We start from the raw sequence: 16,605 nt of genomic DNA, 5'->3' as shown, positions 1-16,605 counted from the left end.
ATAGTTTTTTAATTTTTTTAATTAATATATTTTATTATATATAAATTTAATTAATTAGGGGAGGTCGGAAATCGCAATTAAAATTTTAATTTTTTAAAAATATTTAAAAATATACGGCCAGCTAATATTCACCCTACTTTAAACCCTTGTCCTCCCGAGATGTCTGAGAATGTCCCGGGAAATGGGACGCCAGCTGTTCTCAAGGTCATCCAGCTGTGTAAACAATGACTCATCGGTGTCAAATTTCACAGAAAGGCGAGACAAAGGAAGTTAAACTTTCAAGCTTTTTCTTCAAAATTAACGCATTTCTTTTGTTTTTTTTTCAGTTTTAAGTATTTTTTATGTTTAATTATAATTAATTAAAAATTGATCGGAAATGAAGGAGTTAAATAAAAAATATACACACATTTTTTAAGGAGGTGAAAGAGCTTATTTTCAGATTCAAGGGATGCTGACCACTAAAAAGGTTAAAGTGGTGATAAAAATATAATACTGGAGATAGCAAGTGGTGATAAAATCTCTAGTCTGCTTGTTTCAACATTCAGTGTGAAATTGAATCACAAATCATACTTCAGGAAAAAATAGCAAAATGTTGAGCTTCTGTACAATGGGCAGCCTATGCATCAAACACCTAGTGATTTCATGACATTATGTGGCAAATTTGGACAAAAAAAGTAGGAAGCAATGTTGAGAACCAAAGGCAGTTTTATGCAATGCCATCCAGTGTTTACAGATTGTTTTTTTAAACAATCGACAGAAAATTTTAGGGATGACTTTCAATCTGATCTTTTTCAGTATACTAAAATAAAAATTTTGACATGACACAACCTGTGAAATACTGTTTAACACTAAACAGTAAACACTGTGATCAAATGTGTTATTTGGAATTATTCATTAAAAATTATTCAAAACTGATTCCTATTTCTAACAAGGGAAGGCCAGACATTCAGGTCTCTAATCCAAATGAAACTTGGTGAGCATGTAGCCCTAAACACAAACAGTTCCTTGCCCAAATAATAGGACCCACTTATGTTTCTGATGTAAGCTACAATTGTCACTTCAAGCTCTTGAAAAAAACTAAAGTTATTTTCATACACCTAACTTTCACAGTTCCCCAAAGATAAAAGTTGGGTGGGCTTAGAAATTACACAATCACTAAAGGTTTTTCAAATAAGAGTCATTGATCGTCTAAGCAATATATATTGTGGATCCATCTTGCTGAAATTATGGATTATTTCATTCCCATTTAGTTCACCAATGCATTGATACAGAATATCTACAGTAACAATCACTGTTTATGGGACCCTAAAAAACAGAGTCAATGATTCTCTTTTATATTGCCACTCATAAACTAACTTTTTGCTTAAAAGAGGTGATCTCATTTAAAATGTATGAATTCTGACCATAACCTACTATTTTGAGAATTTATATAGCCTGACAAAGTTTCACTAGTGAAAAATGTCATATAAAAAATATAATCAGTGTGGTCTCTGGTGAACTACTGAAATTAATGACAGTGGTCTTTGATGATCTGTTTCAATTCTTGTACAGTAGGACCCTGCTTAATGCTGCCTCAATGTAACACAGTCTGCTCAAAGCCTAAAAAAGCTAAAAATTTATGCTGATTTAAATTATTATGGCATTTCATTGATTCATATATATAATACGATTATTCCCAAACAAGAACCAATCAGCAAAAGATGTCAATTCGTCATAGTGCCATACTTTCCTTAAATCTATGATTGCTTGGTACAATTTTCGAAAATATATATCATCATTGATGCCATAGGTAATATTGACTTCACTTGGCAAGAATTAACTGATAAATGCATAAATGAAGTGTGGAAGAATTTATGGCGTAAGGTATTCAAAAATTCTCAACGAGAAGAGTCTATCATTGTATCATTAGGTTGACCAAATTGTCAACTTAAATGATACAGCAGGACTAGGAGATGTATTTGAACAGGATATTGAGGAGTTACTGCAGGGTTCCGATGAGAACCTTACCAACAATGAAGAACTGGCAGAACATGGAATTCATGTAGAACTGGATATTAGTAGTTCTGAAAATGAAGAACCCAAAGAACTTGTTACATATTTCCTTAGTAAAAGTTTGGTAACAATAACCAAAATCATTGATCAAATTGTAGCAAATGATCCAGATTTGCAATAAAAGCAGCTACTTAAAAAAAAATTTCATCAGGACCTTCATCACAAAAAAATGAACTTTACATTTCTGTGTGCATATGTTTGTGTGTTACTTAACATATATTATTATGCAAATTAATGTAAAAATGACTTAAAATTAAAGTAAAATCTGTGTCTTTGATAGAGTAAATAGGGAAAAGGAAAAACACTGTGTTAAAATGACCTTGTTTAATGCTGTTTCGTTTAGCGCTTGGTCGACTAGGAGCGTATGCCCCACGTTAAGCGGGGTCTTACTGTACTGAAATAATTTTGTAGGGGAAAAAGTTTCTTCTGTATCACTACATATGCCATTGTAATACCAATGTGATTCTGTTGTGGCAACTTCCAAACTGATTTTGATGGACTCTGCATCATTGAATCACTAATGTCCAAGAGTTTACAACAGTATGTAAACTGTATGTATGGTATTCCACTACATCACTGAACATCTTGGACTGAGCCTGTCTCAAAACTTCTCTAACACATCTGGGATTGGCATGTCAGGAAGTTTAAGAGAAAACTTTTCTATATCATCCATATAGTATCACCTTTATGAAAATAACACCCAATAAAAAAACTTGTTCCTCAATAGACAAAAACCATGTATGACCATCAAATTCAAAATATCCCACCTCATAATAGTTATGTACAAGATGTAACAAACCTCTGTGCCAATATTTTAGATTCTAGGGTCAAAGAATCTCAAACTATTACATAAATGTTTTTTGAATTCCATATAACTTTCAAGATCTGTCCTGCCAAAAAATCATACCAAAAACTGATTTTAAAACTTTCCATCAAAAGGATACCGCTACTTGTTTTTCACTTCTGGTGTTACCAACATTTAAAATAAAGCTTCAGTTTGTACTGTACATGTTGAAATTTTTTAATATATATGGAAATTGAATTTTTTTTAATACAAGTGTTAAGCTTTGGTTTGTTTTTTACTAGTAGTAAACATCTGCATCTACAAAGGCATTTTGAATAGTTTTTGTAAATTATTCTGTTTAATTTTGTAAAAACTGAAATGTTATTCAAAGTGAATTTACATTGAAAAACTCCTGCTTTTTTTACTATAAAGAGATAGATACTGCAAAATTTTGAAGTGCATAAGACTTTCTTTACATTTATTACAGTACCAAGGCTGTACATTCAATTATTATTCAACTTTACTGTGTTATATTCTTTAATTGGCAACAATGAAACTCATGAGATTTGTTTGTGGTTACCTATAATTTTTTTTGATGTCATAAAATTGTTTGCATAAAAAATTTGAAAAAAATGGCACTGCACAAAAATCAGGATATTGATGTCTGTGTAAAAAGTGCTTTCTGAACCAGGGCTGACTTCAAGAGATACTAAAATCTAAGTTCCATTGCTATGTCAGAAGACAGTAAACATTATTATTTCTTCTCATGAAAAACAATGGAATGCAAAGAATGGGAACCATTTAAAACTTTGTTCAAAACCTAGGCCTACATGCTGCAAGCTAATACTGAGCAGAATAATACTGTCTACACGAAAACCCTCCAAGTATCAGAAACATTGCCAAGCAAATTGGAACTTGACAGAAAAGTGTACAAAACATAATTCATAAGGATTTGAAAGCATAAAAAGTACAGAGAATAAAGTATTGCCTTTCCATAGAACACAAACAAAATCACAAGATAAATGTTCGCAAACTGTATGAGTGACAAGTGGCAGCAAGTAGACCAGAATTTATGACGACATTGGATGTTGAATACTTTTACTTAAGCTATTGTAATGGAGTTCAGAAAATCTGTTACTCTTTTCCTGGTCAAAATGTTCCTGAAATTTAGTTGATGAAGTGCTGAGAAAGCTGGCTGGAAGGTTTCATGATTGTCAGTGGAATGACTGGAAGAGAAACACTTCCTCTTATAAAGTTCCAAATAAAGTTAAGGTGAATGCTGACTATTATATATCAGCAATGTACTGAAGCTGCATTTAGAAAGAAAAGTTCCTGAAATGTACCCAGGAGAGATGGACAAAATTGTGGTCCATCATGACAAAGCCTCTTCTCACACTGAGGAATGTCTTTAACATCTTAAAGCTTCTACAGACCTCAGTTATATAAAAAACAGGATATTCCTAAAAAATTACCCAACATCAGCCTTTTAGACTTCTTCAATTTTGGATTCCTTAAACAACTTTTCCACCAACATGCTATAACTGAGTGAGCTTTGTAAAGTACTTAAAGATAAATGATCAAATGTAACACCTCAAAAAATTTAAACAAGTGTTTGACCCATGGAAATGGCAATGTAGGCTTGTTGCCAAACAGGAAGCAGCTCACATTGAACAAACCAAAACAATTCAGAAAAGGGTTCTTAAAGACATTAATTAATTTTAAAGTTGAATAATATTTGCATATACACCCTCAGCAAGACCTACTTGTACAGCATTTACCTACCTCCATTAACAGAACAACAAACAAAAAATTACTTAAAAGAATTGACAATTAGTGCCAGTACTTTGACAAAGAATTTGAAAAAGTAACTCTTAGCAGGCCATATCTTGAAAACAAAGCAGAATTTGAATAATATTTATAGAGGATTTTAAGCTTATTTTTGATCTGTAATATATCCCTAAAATATTAGCACTGTTAACTGTTATGTTTATATACAGGGTGTTTATAATTAAAGTTTCACTTTGACATGGCCATAAAATGAAAACTATTGGACAGAATGTTATCAAACTTGGTAATAGTGTACAAAACGTCATGGGATTTTATTTCCCGTGAAAAAAAAAGGTCAAAAACTCACCACCAACAGGGAATGGCACTGTCTGCAATATTGTTAAATGAAATAAGACATGATGACATCAATGAAAATGTTTTTAATCAGTTTTAAAACACATTACAGAGCATGTTCAATGTGGTGTCCCACCATTTTTGATAAGAAAGTTACATTGCATTACTGTATTTTCAACAGTAGATCTTAGCATATCAGGAGTAACCCCACAAACAGTTTCGTTTTAAAACTGATTAAAAACATTTTCAACGATGTCTTCATGTCTTATTTCATTTAACAATATTGCAGACAGCGCCATTTCCTGTTGGTGGTAAGTTTTTAAATTTTTGTTTCTCTCAGGAAATAAAATCCCATGACATCCTGTACACTATTACCAAGTTTGATAACATTCTGTTCAGTAGTTTTCATTTTATGGCCATTTTAAAGTGGAACTTTAATTATAAATACTCTGTATATGTATATATATAAGTGGCAGTATGTGTGTAATTACTTTTTGAACATCCTATATAAAAACACACAATATTAAAACAGACAGTTAGCACATTAGTTTTTTTTTTTAAAAAACTTTCTAGTGTTTCAACAAAAAAAGTTCATGGTATACTGGTTGAGAACTACTGCACCATTATAAAATAAGGTATCAAAATTTAAATTTCTCTTTGAGTAAATGCCAGATAACATTTATTTTAAGAATTATGTATACATTTGATAAGCTTTAATGAGAAAACATTCATGATGATCTGAAAAAAATGATAGATAGTTTTTTTAAATTCTCAAATTGCTTTCTTCACTACAGAAAATTTTTTCCAGAATCAATTTACAGTGTGATAATTAAATAGTCTTCCTTGCATTATTTGGTATACTTTATGACTATGCTTTTCAAATTAATTTTATAGATATTTCTTTGACCAGTTCTTTTAAAATGTTTTGCAACTAATACATTACTGCTTGTTTATATTGTTAAAAATTTTACTCTTTTCTGAGTTAAAGTTTCTATACCTTCAATAAAACATTAAATGGCCATAATTAAAGTTTACCCACTCTGATCTCTGTAGAAAAAAACAACTAAGATACATTAACAAGATGATGCAAATATTTGAGGAAGAAAAAGTGATCCAAATCCTCTATAAAAGACAGGTTTGTCATTTAACATTAGCTGTGACAGATAATCCAGCCATTTTTTCTATGCATAATGGAACATCTCTAAAATTTGATACATCTGTATTAAACTTCTTCAAACCCATTTAACAAATTATAAGATTGTTGGACATTATTTCTCTTTAACAAGGTTATCCTAGTCACCAGATCTCAAATCTTATCCATTGTGACACCTGATTTTAGGATTTCTTAAAATTCATGTTTACCAAAGTAATATTCATAATTTAACTGCTCTAAAAACCAGCACAACACACATTTCCTTTGATTAACAGTTTTCAATGTCTCTTTGCACTTTCAACATGTGCAGACAATATACAAGGATGCACAATGAATAGTTCGTTTCTTAATGCATACAAAATAGTCACCTTTTATGACTACTAGCAATCTATATCAATATGTCTTAGAACTATTTTTTATTTTATAAATGTATTTTCCATCATCTTATTATATTATTGTATTGAATTAAGTATTAAAGTATTATTAATGTGTACATATCAAGTTTTAAATTGGTGGGCTAATAGAGATCTTTCTAGAGGTTGGAACAGATGAACTTCAGTTAGGGTCATCCCGTACAGTACTGTACATCTTCAGAAACAGCAACCCCACCCTAGATTATAAGCTTTTAAACTCTTCAAACCTTCTTCACTGTATTTATTTTTAACACAAATCAATTCTAAAAGTGTTTAACATTAACAAATATTGAATGATTGCAAATAATGTTATTCTGTTGCCATGAATAACTTATGTTCCATTTTCTGATTTTAGGAAGTATCTAAGATCAAAGAAAAGATCTAATGTAAATTAGAAGTTGCAGATTTTTATTTTTTCTTATGAGATTTTAATATCTGACAAGCAATTATTTTAATTGTTATATTTTTTTTCCTAACACAAAAAACTTATTACTACTACTTCAGTTTTTTCATTTCCATATTTGTTACTTAAAATAAAAATGTTTTTCATTAAAATAATGATGGCATTTAAGATCAACTACTCAAATATTTATGATAAAAATCAATATATTATTTTATTAAATTGTTTATAAATAAATAATCACAAGTGTTAAAATTTATCTTCATAATCAATCAGAACATATATTTAAATTTCATTGTCAAAAATCTGTATGGCTACAGACAACCAAACAACTAGTTACAGACAGGTGAATTTTATATATGATAATATTCAAATAAAATCCATAACAACTTGCACAGTTGTTATTTGCTCTTGTCATAATTCACAAAGTTCAAATCTGTCACAACAGATGTCAAATAGATATTCACAAGTTATATATGTTCATATAAATCCAATGTAAAAAATACCCAACATGCAATATTTGAAGTTTTTGTTCATTTTATTTCATTTTTTATGTAGTTTGTGACCAGTCATTGTACATTCTAAAAGGAATTGCAGTTTATATCTAAGACCTAAAGTGCAGAATTTAATTAGAAAATCCCACTGTTAATAACAACAAAATTTTCTAATTAAAAACTGACTAATTTAAAAACTGACATATTTATATTACATAAATAAAATTATAGTATAATTTTTCTAATTTTAAGAAACTAAATTTCAGTTTTTAAAAATTGAGCAGTAAAATTTCATTCATGTCACTTCTATATATTTTAATATTCAGAACAATAATTGAAATTTTATTTATTTATACTTGTAAATTTAATATGAAAAAGTAATAAGTCTTTACAATGCAAAGCTAATGTTAAAAAAAAATGTAACTATTAATATATTTTTTCCCATTAACATCAAGTTTGTAGACAGAATGTTATATATTTTTAATTTTGCAAAACTTTGTCTTGTGCTGTTTAAAATTTTGGACATTTTTAACTAATAATAGCATTCTTATGATAGATACTTTGTTAAAAATAAACTTTTTTCATCATTGTTTTAACTCAATAATAGTTAAATCAAGCCTTAGTCTGTTACTGCTGCTTTATTACAGCAAAGATATTTGCTACACATTTTTTAAAATCTTTACAAATATCTTTTTAAAATATTGTAAAAATTAACTTTTTGTAATAAAAAAAAGTTAAAAATTTTTTGATAAACGATATTTAAAATTTTTCTATATAACTATTCAATTATAGATTCAAAATGATTGTGTTCATACAAGAAGGATAACGATAAACCTCAGCATAATTAGTAACTATAATTTATTAAGTGAGAAAGGGCACTAAGCCTAAAAACAAAATACACAACTCAAATCCCTAAAGAGCAAGTGCCAAAAAAATAGAAGCACTGTATTAGCAAAGTGCTTTAAAGCAAGCTATGCCTGTATAATTAAAATCAAATTACTTTTAAGACTTTCATCTTATATAACAACAACAAGTAGATATAAAGATAATCTTTGAGAAATAGATACTAGAAATTGAATCCAAAAATCCTTAATTTTATTTTCAAGGAATTAATTTTTAATAATAAATATTAATGAAATATTATTGGAAATAAAATTAAACATAATTATAGACAATAGAAATCAATAGATTAAAAAAAAACTTCAACAAATAAAAAAAACTGTAATGTTTTCCATTATTATTTTACAACGAATTACTTACCACAAAACCATATTTGTTGATAACATCACATTCTTTAACTGTTCCATATTTTTCAAAAAGTGTTTGTAGATCAGTAGATGAACAACCATCTGGAAGATGGCCAACAAATAGTTTTGTTTTCTGAAAATAAATTTTTACAAAAATCAGATATAATTTATATTTGTTATTTTCTTTTGATACATATTAAATGTTTCATCATCATTTCAAATTATACTAGTCAATGTATCCTTTTCTTATGCTTTATTAGGTGTACTGTACACAATTTTTACGTTGATTGTTAAACTAATTTATAAATTTGGTTATCATGTCGCATTCTTGAAAGTTCTCAATAATTAATATACTATAAATATGCACTTATGTAAACGCAAAACGTTGGCTGACTATTACTGGACATTAATTTAATAATAAACCGAAAGTGTATCTTAAATGAAGTGACAAAAATACTTTTTAAACTTTAATAAACACTTGTATCCTTTTTATTACTAATAAGATTAATAATAAATGAGTTGGCTTTTATTATCTTATCTTGATGTGTTAAAAATATTTTGTTCCTAGTTTAATCATGAGAAATAACTAATAAAATTAAATACAAAAGATCAAGAAAAATCATAAAAGTTAAAATTTGTTGTCCATTGTTATTAGTGTAACTTCGCTATTTAAAATAAAATTTATAATTGAGTGTTATTAGCTTAGAAACAGAATTACTAGTATTAAACATCATTTTAATATAAAACAAAATTATTATAACACAGTAAAACTTATGTAAACAGAAATTGTAACAAGTTTTTTTTGTTCTGAACAAGTTTTAGAATTTTTTAAAAAATCTTTAAACTATACCAGATAAATGTCATATAATTACATTCATTTTTTATAGTAAAATCACTTTTTATGTAAAAGTTTTTTTTACCAGGTTTAATCCAAATTAATTCAAAGTAATTCTATCTAAAGATTAGTGATGTGCTGGACATCTGTATCCACATCCACGGATATCCGAGGGAAAAAAAAATCCGTAACCGTTACTTTTTAGCGGATCTTTAACGAATCTTTTATCTTAATGAATTTCATTACTTCTTAAAATCACATATTTGACACATTCATATTGCAAAAATTTTATCATGCAAAATTCATTTACTATCGTAAAATATTTCTCTATTAGACTACTAAACTTTTTTGTGGATATTGTTTTTATTTTAATTTAACTCAACACTCTCCAAAAATACAAACGTAATCTACGCTATCCCATGTCACACTAAACCAGGCATGGCCAACATATGACCCGCGGGCCAGATCCGATCCGTCTGATGAATTTATGTAGCCCACAATCATTCTTTCAATATTAGCTACTGATGTCCGAATAGCTCAATGAAAAATTCTGACGCCTAAAAAAGAAAATCACTGTGCATTTAGAGTTAACCCTCCATTACAAATCTCTAAAGTACAGTGTAGAATGTTGAAAAAGCATGATAATGTGAAAAATGTATCTCTAATCTCTGTGTACAATTTAGTCTCTATGGGGTGACACTGCAATGAGATCTCGCACCACCTCAAAATCTTCCTAGGTTCGGCCTGTGGAAAAAGTTTTCTTTTCAATTCGGCCCGGGGGCAAAAACTGCTGGCCACTCCTGCACTAAACTATAAACAAAAACACGCGCATTGCAAGTCAAACCATGTCGCATTACTAATGCAAAGCGTCAACTATCTATCCAAGGTAACATGCACCGGCGCCGACTGAGTACGAAACTTGAGATCTGTATCCGCGGATCTAGACACTAATGATCCATATCTGTATCCATATTTGCGATATACATTTTTAACATAACTACTAAAGATACAGAGTATTTGAATGCAAGAATTGAAAACTATTTGATTCAAGTTCTTGTTGTTTCTGAGAACTTGTGATGGATGAACTCACAGAACTGAACAAGCAAATTTTAGAACTAACTAGTGTCTCATGCTAACATCAAAAATTCTAATCATATTACAATAATTCAGAGATAAAGTTATTCTGACTTCTTGGAAAATTTTAATATTAATCATTAACTTCAATTTCTATAATTAGCAATAATGTTAATCAACTAATCAACTTGATACTAATTACAGTAGAGCGTTGTTTATCCAAATCAATTGTGGACTGGGGTTGTTCAGATAACTTATTTTTTGGATAACCGATTATGTACGAAAAAATATATTAACCTATCCAGTGTTGAAATTTTTCTCCGTTGCGTGTCGCTTTGCGTTGAATTTTCGTCCATGTTAAGCCTAACGTAAACTTTTTAAAACAATAATCGTGGCTATTGTATCGTTAAAAATTATTTCTTTATTTTTTACAAACAAAATAAATATATTGAAAAATATAAAAACAAANTTTATTTTTTACAAACAAAATAAATATATTGAAAATATATAAAAAAATACTTTAGAAGTTGATCTAGTATCAAAAACGTTCGATTCAGCACAACACAGTCCTCAGAAAAACACCACACAAAAGTGCCAGTGCTGCCAGCTAAAACACACACACACACACACAAACATAAAAAATATTGGAGTAGCCCAAGACATAGCCAAAGATTGCAGTGCCACAGCACTAGCGAAAATTTAAATTTGCCGACTGGAATTCTTTCAGATAACCGACGTTTCAGATAAACAATGCTCTACTGTAGTTACATTGGACTCCTGTACAATACAAGGATACATTCCATGTTACAGAAAATCATGTTATATGAGACATGCATTATCAGATTTTATGCAAGTTTAAACTTATCATGTCATAGGGGCGTGTGTTACATGGGAGATCATTGTATATATATTATATAGTTAAAATATATAAATTTGAAATAACCAACTAAACTAAACTATATATTAACTAAACATTTTGCTGATATAAAAGAATACAATTTATGGAAATGGGTAGCCAAGAAATATGCAACTGAAAAGGTTAGGACTACTGATCTAGGCAATCATCAGGAACTAAACTGTTATAGAGCACACATTCATTTTATACAGTACCTGCTGATATATAACCCCCATATAAAACAAGACCTTATTGTAAATAGTTCTCAGAAAATCACTAAACAGAAAGAGCAGAATTACAAGAAAGCTATCAGCTTTCAATATATTACAAGTTTATCTAGTAGTATCTAATATCAATTAAAATGTGAAATGGCACACAAAACAAAGAAAAGAACTAAAGATGAGATTTACAGTAATTATTATGTGTGTATATATTTAATGATTTCCAGATAAACTGAAATGTCATATATGACATTTTGTTGCATACAGTGTAGGCAAATGGTTTTAACCAATACATTTTTCTTATGCTTTCAAAACTTTTATTAACATTAAATTCAAATGAATATACAGATTACACACTTTCATTTTATTTGATTTTGAAGTCCTATAACCAAAACCAGGACATTTACACACACAGATAGGACACAGGGCACATGGATAACTTTAATTAAGAGAGACTCAAAAATAGAAGTAGCATAAATAGTACAGCTATTGAACAATTAGAACTTGTAAAATAAAAATTTCTTTACAGCAAAGATTAAATTAGAAAATATTATACTTATTAATAAATTTTTAAAAATAGCCTTTCTACTTCAAACATCTAGAAATTACAAACACTTTACTCCAAAACGTGTTTTACAAAACTGTAAAATTGTACAGTTATTGGTCATACAACAAAAAACCCATAGGAGTTTTTGCTACCTACTGACAATAAAAACTTTTATTAATATTGCAATGCAATATTTCCAGAATAGATTTAATAGCACTGTTATTATATAAAAGAGGCTAAAATTTTCAAATTGCCAATTATTGTACCCTTTACCCTATGTATTATTTAACAAATTACTTTGTTTTGATAAATTTGACATATCTAAAAGTCAAACTTTTTCTATAAAAATACTATACATAATAAACTTTTAATAAATTAAAAAATTGACTTACCGGTGCCATCATGAGTTTGTGTGAAGTCAAGGTATCTGTAAAATGAAGTTATTATTCTTATAAACAACAACTTTTATAATCAATCATAATGAATACAATTATTTAAATTTTTTGGCATATACTTAGTTTATTCATATAGTTATTATAACATATTAAACAAACAATACACATAAATAATAACAATAAATTATTAATTCAAATTTAAAAAATTCTAAATAAATTTTGTTCTCCTATTTTTCAATAGAGAAATAAGAGAAAGAATGCCTATTTCTATTGCCAATGCTTCACAGAATTAAATTTTGCATAATACAGATAAAATTAAAGTCTCATTAAAAGAAAAGAATTATTAAAAACTCTGACATGACAGGAATTTGGAGTTAAACTAAAGTATATAATTTTAAAAAATCCAGCAATAAGTTGCTTAACTTTCCGGTCAACATCATTTAAAACTGCATATGGTACCATCTGTTATGATGTTTTATTTTAAAAACTTTTTATATAATTATAAAATGGGGAAAAAGCTTAATTTTGAGAGTAGGGATGGGTTTTATTAGCATTCACAATTTTTTATAATGAATAAAATCTTTATTAAGTACTATCCCATTGAGATGTGACACACGATCCCATCCATCTCCCCACCCGACCTGTAACCATCAAAATATATCACTATCAATCTCCTAATACACAAACATCCTTGTAAAATTTCAGAAATTTTTGACAAAAGGCACAGGAGTTAAGCTTCAAAGTGGGTAAACAAAATTATGTCCCCCTATTCACATTATCATCCATATATACATACAGGGTGAAAACTGACAAATTTTTTGGCTTTTCAAGGTGCTGAGTCCAAAAATGTAAACGTCCTAAAGGGTTATTTTTTTGACCAATTGTCCTACTTTCCCTGTTATGTATAACAAAATTAGTTAAGTAAAAATCAACAGAACAAAAAATGATTATTATTCAGGGCTCCCTAAAGAATAAAGAACAACAATTTTAAGAACTACCATATACCAGCATCATATTTTCTATAGAATTTTGAAAGTGCCACCAAAATTCAATTTTTTATATTTTAAATTTCAATTTCCTTCTGAATTTTTAATGTAATTGTTTATTTCTTCTAATAGTTTCCAAATGAAGGGCTCAAATGCAAAACATAATTATGTCCATTAAGAAAAAATTAACACATTGTGTAGATTTAAATAAAAATTAAGGAATGGGCATGTTACTATTTGCACTGAATCACACCTTTTGTAAGCAAATATGAAGTCTGTTGCTTTTTAGTAAATTCTAATTTAATAATATAAATGACACTACCTTTTGATCTCTATTATAATTTAGAAAAAATATTCTTATTAAAACATTACTTTTTGCATCTGAACTCAACTAAATATTCCTTCTCAGTCAGGTAGAATTCTACAATCATACTGTACTGATTGAAGAGTACTTTGATACTTGAAATGCATTTTAAGTTATAAAATTTCATTGCATCAAGTCAAGTGTTGCTTTGTAATCTTCAATTAAAAGAAGAAAAGTTTATTTTTCAGATTCAATACTGACATAATTGTGAGGTCAGAGATTTCGTGTTATAGACTTTAATCTTTTATAAATTTTAATTAAACTTTAAATGCAACTTTATAAAGATGGAACGAGTTATTAAAAAATTAAAAGAGAAAAGGGAAAAATAAAATCGATAAAATCTGGTTAAACCTCAATTCCCACAAGTTAGCTTCCTTGTTGAGATGAGTACATCTCTCTGTCACGATTGCGTCACCCGTCACCTCATTGGTCCAAGGAGATTGTGAGGGATGACGAAATCGGGGAAAGGCCTGAAAAAAGGACTTCATATAAAAAGGACAGGCACGATGAGTAAGACCGGGGAAAGTTATGAATTGATTGTGTGTGTTGACATGTCCATCTCCCACCAAGATCAACTTCGAGAACTGTATCTGTATGATTATTTCCTCACCGACTTTAGAACATCAACAAAATCTGTACAACTGAACTTTAGAACATCAATGAACTTCAAGAGAACTACTTCGGAAAACCAGTATAAGTTAAGGTATTTATCCTGCCTGTGCACTATTGTACACTCTCTCTCCCCGCGTAAACTAATTGCAAACTTGATTGTAACTAGAAACCGGAATGAGGAAAAGATCAATGCCGAACGCGATTCATGTAACTTATATTTAGCCATATACTAACTTTGTAACCTTAAATTCGGATGTATAACTACTTTAGATTTAAAATAAATAAATGGTTATTTATTTTAAATGGTTATTGAGTGCAGTTTCTTCTGTTCTTCTCTCCGTTCACTCCATTCCAGGTCCAAAACTGATACATAACCACTCGCACGAACTTGTGGTCTCTGTATCAACCTAAGGATACAGTGGTGTCATCCTGACGTGGTATCAAAGAGATACCAACCTAACGGTCACGTAATCATGTGTTGTATTGCCAATTCAGCTTCTAAGCATGGCAAGTATAAAGTCAGTGGAACTTTCTTCTTTGGCAAATGGAGGAAGATGATGCTTAGTAACTGATGAGAAGATTTCAGAGTTATGTCACATTTTGGCATAGTGCATTCTTTGGTAAAACAGAAAGAATGCAGAATTTCCTAGAAGTCCTGAAACTGAGACATAAAACACTCGAGGTTTGTCACATACAGCAGTTAGTCAGCTTGTTATCTGTACTTACAAAGTGTTATTTACCATATGAAAAACACATCAAGAAGTCAACCTATCATGACAATTTCTTGATGATTTACAAGAAAAAAATCCTATCATCATCATCATCATGCTAGTAGTACTGTGAGTCTTTGAGGTTCTATGCTGCAAACTCAATCTTTCTATCACAATGATTCTCCAGTTAAATATTCTTTATAATTTTAATCTTTTGTTCAAAATCTTTTTTTGTGACTGACTGAGATCAGACTCCTTCCATTGTTTAATTAAGGGTGTAGACAAATTTTAGAGTGTCTGGGTGCATCCTTTCAACATAATGCATCAATCTAATTTGACTGGCTTTAAAATTCCTGTTACAAAGGTATATGCAGGGTTTCTGCTACATTGTAAAAATTTTGCAATATGGCAATATTTTTACCACTGGTGAAATAAACCAGCAACTGGAAAGACAAATTGGCAACAAACAACACACACTGATCATAATGCTATTTGGCAATGCTTGTATGGATTTTCAGAACAGCAGATATTACTTTGTTTATTTTCCATAGACACATCAAGTCTTTGATGGAAATGTTGGTTGGAGTTGGTGGCATAAGAGCCTAGATAGGACAAAGAGTTACGTCTTTTTGGTCTTAATATGCATGTTCTAGAGTTCTGTATGTAAATTTATTGCCTTCAGATATGCCATTATAAGTTGAATTTGTCTGTTATCATCTAGTATATTCTGCAGAGCTTGGCTGCTTGAAGATATATGCAGATGGGCAAATATTATTTCTTCTTTTAATTTTTCTTGTGGCTGGTTATCTATTTTATTAATTAACTCTAGTTTGATGGTATGTAGTTTATTGTTAAGTTGTTTGTTCCAGTCCTCTAGCCATTTGTTGTTAATGGAAATGTATTTCACAGCCTGCTGCAATAGAAGAGTGAAGTGATAATTCTCAAGCCAACACTTGTGATCCACTAATAATTCAGGGATGCACAACCTTTTTTTGAAGAAGGGCCAAATTAGGATTAAGTTTATTGACTGGGGGCCGGACCTCCAAGTGATTAATGCGATGTCTGATGCAATTTGCGACATTCTTTGTTGTATCGTCATGTGGTTAAGACTGATTGAAAACACTGTCTTCTCAGGACACATCTCACTTGTGATGATAAGACACTTTTTTATCATATCGCCATCTGTGAAAGGTTTCCCATTCTTGGCTATTAAAGCAGATATTTCTAGGCTGGCTTCAACAGCCGCATCCAATTCTCCAGATTGTTTCTTGAACACATTTTGTTGGCTGATTAGTGATCATC

The 16,605-nt window shown here is 29.7% G+C and overlaps 1 protein-coding gene across 2 annotated transcripts in view; it reads right to left on the bottom strand.

Annotated features, from left to right (window-relative positions):
* LOC111640115 (RNA-binding protein 4.1-like) overlaps positions 1–16,605 on the bottom strand; it is a 62,920-nt gene that overhangs the window by 33,076 nt on the left and 13,239 nt on the right. For both annotated transcript variants that reach the window (XM_023386114.1, XM_023386116.1), the window contains exons 2-3: positions 12,629–12,663; positions 8,678–8,797 (exon numbers count right to left, since the gene is read on the bottom strand). In XM_023386114.1, the coding sequence (XP_023241882.1) occupies positions 8,678–8,797; positions 12,629–12,640 (132 nt within the window). In that variant the 5' untranslated portion in view covers positions 12,641–12,663. The remainder of the gene's footprint in view (positions 1–8,677; positions 8,798–12,628; positions 12,664–16,605) is intronic.

This window comes from Centruroides sculpturatus, unplaced genomic scaffold, assembly GCF_000671375.1.
Source record: "Centruroides sculpturatus isolate CEXI.00-Female unplaced genomic scaffold, Cexi_2.0 scaffold1405, whole genome shotgun sequence".
In the NCBI taxonomy this organism is placed as follows: Eukaryota; Metazoa; Arthropoda; class Arachnida; order Scorpiones; family Buthidae; genus Centruroides; species Centruroides sculpturatus.
Note: the sequence above shows the minus strand (reverse complement) of the source record. Positions and strands in the feature narration are given on the sequence as shown.